The sequence below is a fragment of the Temnothorax curvispinosus genome, unplaced genomic scaffold, assembly GCF_003070985.1.
Source record: "Temnothorax curvispinosus isolate PA1 unplaced genomic scaffold, ASM307098v1 QBEX01000833.1, whole genome shotgun sequence".
Lineage (NCBI taxonomy): Eukaryota > Metazoa > Arthropoda > Insecta > Hymenoptera > Formicidae > Temnothorax > Temnothorax curvispinosus.
In genome coordinates, this window is record NW_020210613.1 from 11,384 (window position 1) to 17,493 (window position 6,110).

The 6,110-nt window shown below is 33.7% G+C and overlaps 1 protein-coding gene across 1 annotated transcript; it reads right to left on the reverse strand.

The window, feature by feature from the left end:
• Nucleotides 1-2,913: 2,913 nt before the first annotated feature.
• Nucleotides 2,914-4,037, reverse strand: LOC112458493. Its single transcript, XM_025022164.1, has 4 exons — nt 4,031-4,037; nt 3,834-3,917; nt 3,531-3,773; nt 2,914-3,005 (listed from the first exon to the last, which is right to left on the reverse strand). The coding sequence occupies exons 1-4, from the start codon at nt 4,035-4,037 to the stop codon at nt 2,914-2,916; spliced, it is 426 nt and encodes a 141-aa protein (XP_024877932.1).
• Nucleotides 4,038-6,110: the final 2,073 nt, after the last annotated feature.

Here is a 6,110-nt window from a genome sequence, read left to right on the forward strand (position 1 = left end):
TTTTGTTCCTCTTGATGAGCAGAATTTTTTAAGCCAATAAAAAAGTTTGACCTAAAATTTCAAGGTCAAGATCAATTTTGCGGATGCAACTTTTTTCAGATCTTTACCGATCTCGATCTGGAGAATCATCTGTCAAAGCCATGACATATAATTTTTTACCACCCGGTACTTCCCTCTTGTTTGAATGCAGATAATTGGCTAAACATTGCTGGTGACTTCGAGACAAAATGGAATTTTAACCATTGTATTGGAGCAATCGATGGGAAACATGTTCTTCTTCAGGTATATTATACATATGTAAAGATAATATATGTATAAAGTAAGGATAAATTATATAAATTCTTGAAAATTATTTTCAGTGCCCAGATAATGCAGGTTCTGCATATTTTAATTACAAACATAGCCATAGCATCGTATTACTTGGAATTTGCAATGCAGATTATATTTTCACCTTTGTTGACATCGGAGGTTATGGCCGACGCAGTGACGGTGGAATCTTTAGAGATTCTATAATAGGTCACAAATTCAACAATCATGAAATGAATTTGCCAAAACCAGCATCTCTTACAATAAATGGGCCACCTTTACCTTACGTGCTTGTAGGAGACGAAGCATTTCAGTTAACAGAATACTTACTTCGGCCATATCCTGGAAAAGGCATTTTAAATCAAGAACGAACCATTTTTTATTACCGTCTTAGTCGAGCCAGAAGAACGATTGAAAATACTTTTGGTATTTTGGTCAGCCGTTGGAGAATTTTAAAACGACCAATTATTTGTACGGTTGAAAAATCCATGAAAATTGTACAAGCTATTGTATGTCTGCACAACTTTCTTCGTATTCAAGATATCGGAGTAAACCAATATGTTGATGACACACTTATTGATCAAGATAGACCTGATGGGTTTGTTGCTGGTTCTTGGAGAGAAGACATCGAAATTAGCGCGTTAAGAGATATTACTACATGTGGTAATAATAATAGTACACGAAACGCAATCGAAATTCGTGAGAACTTTTGCAATTATTTCAATACTGAAGGAGTTATACCATGGCAATTTAATAATGTTTAATTATAAATATTTTATACAGGATACATTACGTTAAAAAATCCATGATTATAACGTTCTAAATATTAGATTTATAATAACATTTTCTATGATTTATTTTTTTTTATTATAACACTGTATTTTTTAAAATAAAAATGTAAAAATTAATAATTGTGATATTTTAAAAAATGTAAACATTGGGTTGGAATGAAATAAAACCTCTGATAACCAGTTATTCAACACTTAGTTTATTTAGAAACATTTAAATATTTATTCAAACATTTTAAAGATTACTAAATGTAAATATATTATTTAATAATAAACATTAACCATAAAATAAAAAATAAAATATTTTTATATTGAAGTAATGCACGTTATACAAATTTAAATTGTTTTTCAAAAAAAAAATCTTATTGTATGTTGCTTTTTATATAAAATGTTATTCATAAATGTTTTCATAAATATATTATTATTAAATAATATATTTACTAAATGTAAATATATTATTTAATAATAAACATTGACCATAAAACAAAAAATAAAATATTCTTATATTCGAGTAATGCACGTTATGTAGATTTGAATTGCTTTTCGGAAAAAAAACCTTATTGTATGTTGCTTTTTATATAAAATATTATTCATAAACGTTTTCTTGGATAATTCATACGTTAATTGTAATATGTTTTGCATTATTTCTAATCTAGTCTTTGGTGGCATTTTCTGTAATCTAAATCCCACTAAACTTAAAAAAGAATCTATTTCATCAGGTTCTGGTGGTGGAGGTAAGGTTATATTCTTTTCTTGACAAATAGCGTCCGCAATTCTCTCTATCGCATCTGTCGACCCATCATTTGTTTTCTTCTTTTTTCCTTTACTGGAATCTAGAATATAAAAAAAATTATTCTTTTTTTAATCTTAATTATTTTTAATATAATAATTTGACATGGTTCAACAACTGTACCTGTTCGGATGTTTTCTGCATTATCTTCATCATCCATTAACGATAAGTTTGAATCATCATTATTTATATTAGACACCGTGCTGTAATATTATTTAGAATTAATCAAATAATATATATGTCATATAATTATTTAATAAATTTAAATTACTTATAAAAAAGTATATGTTTGTTCCGCCAATAGTTGATTAACGAAAAATCTATTTTTATAGTCGACAACGTTTGGCTATTAGTGTCGTGACAAATCGACTGTGGCGGTCAGCTGTCCGCCACAACGCGCGACGGTGCGCGCGCGACGACGGCAGTAAGACGGGAGGCGCGCGGCGCGAGCAGCGGCACGGTATCGATCGGCCGGGCAGTTCAACGCGCGCCCGCTACGCGGCGCATCGCCGGTCGATTCTCTCGTAAGTAAGGTTCGACATCGATTCTTATATAAAGGGCAGCTCAGCGGGACCTCTCCAGCGATCAGCTCACCAGTCAGGGTGTGCTATTATCAAGGCCCCTGACATTATCTCTTTTGAAGACGGAGCGTGCTCTTTAGGGCCTCCGTTTGATACGGAGCGTGCTCATTCCGGGCCTTCGTTTATACCTGCTTTGCAGGGCATTAACTCTCCGCGGTAAAGTCGACAGACTCCCTGCCGTGGAAAGGTTCCTGGATCGTTTACGACCCAGCTCACCGGACAACACCGAGACCAAGGCGCTGCCTTCTCCAACTCCGATTCCGACTCCGATTCCTACACCTGGGGCCACGACGAAGGGTCTGTTCCTGATCTCCAAGGTGGATACTTTCCTCCCGTGAAAGCCACACCTCATCGACCGGCCAACCCGAGTACCACACGTCTCTGTGGTGACACACTCACTGGCCTCGTCTTCGAGATTCACCGACCGGCCAACCCGAGTACCACGCATCTAACTCCAACCGGAGCACTCTGTGGTGACGCACTCACCGGCCTCGTCTACGAGAACGTCAAGACTCCTCTCCAAGCTCGGCCTCAGCGAATCTAATTATTCGGGACGGATAATACGCAACACACCGCGTTAACACTACACATTAATCTTCTACACAAATCACACTCGTCCACCTATCCGTACACATCCAAGAAATAATTTACCTGTACATAGAGCATGAATAAACCTAGCGAGATTCTACCTAATTGAATGACTGGTTATTGTGGGAACCGACGCACCTTAATCCTAACCAACTACCCCACATCGACCATTGGTTTTGGTCAGATTAAATGTCAAGACGTTTTTAATCACGGGTTTTGGTCTTTTTTAAATATTTATGCTTACATTTTTTGAAGACAAGAGTCTTTAAGGAAACTCATTGAATGATAATGAGGCCATTTTTGGATTGTGTCCTTCCTGGCAGATCCACTCATTCGTTGTTCTGATTGTATGATTTTGCGAAACGTATCATGCAAAGATTTGAACTTTTATTGCGTTTCTTTTGCACTTATTTTACCTACAAAGAATATAAATTTATTATTTTGTTTAAATATTTTTCATATTATTTTTATACTCACCATTTAATGCCAAAGCTATTTCTGACCACAACCGTTGTTTTATTGTAGATTTGCGTTGTAGCAAAGGTAAAGAATAATCCCACAATGGTGGGCGTTTTTCCACTTCAAGAATTAAGAATTCCACATCATCAAAATTTAATTTGTTTCCTGCGCTATCATTTAATTTTGAACGTTTGTTAGATATTTGTTTTACTTGTCCAGAAACTTTTCGTTTTCCTTTTTGGGATATGTGTACAATATTATCTAAAAAAATTATTTTTAGAAAGATGATCTCTCTATATTTAAGATTGTTTTTTTACTTACTTCCACAGTTATTATAAAACGGCTCATCTACTAATTGTTCCACGTTATTTATATTGCTTCGTCTCACAATAGTTGTGCCATCATCTAAAAAATATTAAAAATATTAATATTTGTTTCAGTAAATATAGAAAGAAAATAAAAAACATCATATTAATCATATATTAAAATTTTTGAGTAATTATAATTACAAACATTACAGCACATTGTCTAACATAAATATAATATTGTTTAACATTGAGGATGATTCAATCTCATCTTTAATGCATAATGAAAATGACACAGAAAGCATTCAAATAGATACAGCTAAAACATCAAATTATTTTCAATAATTAAGAAAAAAGCTTTTTTATATTATAGGTTCCAGTGAAAAAAAAAAGAAAAAAATAATGTTTCTACAAGTGCAATAGAAAGAAAAATAGATGCTATATGTAAAAAAAACAATATAATCTTTTCTTCTCCATCCAAACTTTACACACACACACACACACACACACACACACACACACACACACACACCTGCTAATGGATAAAAATATAAAGTATTTGGATCAACGGCATAAGAACTGTATCCTTCTAGGCAACCATGCTCTGCAATATCCTTTTGACCGCATATCTGTTCGCATACTCCACATGTTTGCACAAGTTCACAATCCTAGAAATAAAAAATAATATATTTGTTCATCAATTCTTTTATTAGATGTAACATTTTTTATTATATATTTACATATTTTAATTACATATTTACAGACTTAAAAATATGTTACTTATTCTTTAAATATGCAGAATGTATATCTCCTCAATGTAAACAAAGCTTTATATTGCAAACTTTGATGAATATCTTGATTGATGAATGATGAAAGGATGCACAGCATTGTAATATAATATACTATTATTTAATAAAATAACTATTTATCAAACTGAATTTAAACATATAACACAAACTACTATACATATATATATGTATATATATGTATAACATAAACTTATAGGATAATTAAAGTAGAAATTGCATTAAATAAATACAATAATGCCGATTCTCTTTGATAAACTTTCTAACCTCAAAAAGTAACATTTAATTTATTACTCTTTTTATAGTATTGGATAACATATTTATTATTATTTTCATATTCTACACATCACAATATGCAATAATATGAAATTTTATCCAAATCAAGGAGGAGATGTATATATTTCTCTGCATTCTCGTTTTATATTTTGCCTTTAATAATAAAAAAATTCATTTATAAAAAATAAAAATTTAAATTAAATAAATAACTAATATAATATATTACTTACATCTTGTTCCATTTTGAATCAGGCACGATCAGGTACGATGCAATACGTATATACCAGCACATACGGCCACAGCCACGGTTTGATGCTAAAGCTGAGAAAATCCAGCTTTCTTTACTTGACGCTAGCGTCAAATCGAAATCACGTGATCACGCGATACGCTGAAACGAGCGTCCCATGAATTCGCACCTTAATGCGCAAGCGTGAATGTGTCGGGACGGGCGTGAAGCCCGCCGAACAAGCAATCGTCTTCCGGCTAGCGAGGCGTAGAGTCGCGTTCTTTTACACGGCGTCGTATATTCGTTTAATTGCTACGCGATTGAAATCCGCCAGACTATTGAGTCTGAGACAGATCACGAGGACGTCTCCGTAATATCAGAGGAAGCATTGCAGCCCTGCTCAGAAGCGATTGAAAGTACCTCGCTCGATACGACCAAGGTCGGTAAATGGACGACGGCGCAAAGGAAGGTCTTCTCACGGGCGCCATTTTGGGTCCACGAAGTATGTGTGAGTGTGTGTCGTACGAGAGCGGCAGTCTGTATTGGTCTTTCAGGTTTGTATTCTGTACATATGAAATCGAACACTATTATCGAGCATTATTATTGAGCATTATTAATTACATTTACAGTCACGGTGACACTACGAGAAAAGCGACTGTGTAAAATAGGAGGTAGTGTAAAATTTGTGGAAGGAAGAAAATATTTAGTTCGAAACGGAAATACATTAATAATGCCAGCTTGTTGTACAAAGAATTGTCGTAATCGTGCGGAACAAGGATTTCGTTTATTTAGATTTCCTCGCGATAAACAGCGTAAAGAAATTTGGAGCAAGCAATGTAATACATATCCGAAAGAGAATTCGAGGTTATGTGAGGTATTGATAATATTATTTGATGTAAATAATAATTGTATACTATGGTGTTCAATTGAACACTGTACAATTGTAAAACCTAGTACAGGACAATTTGCAAACCAAAAATTATTA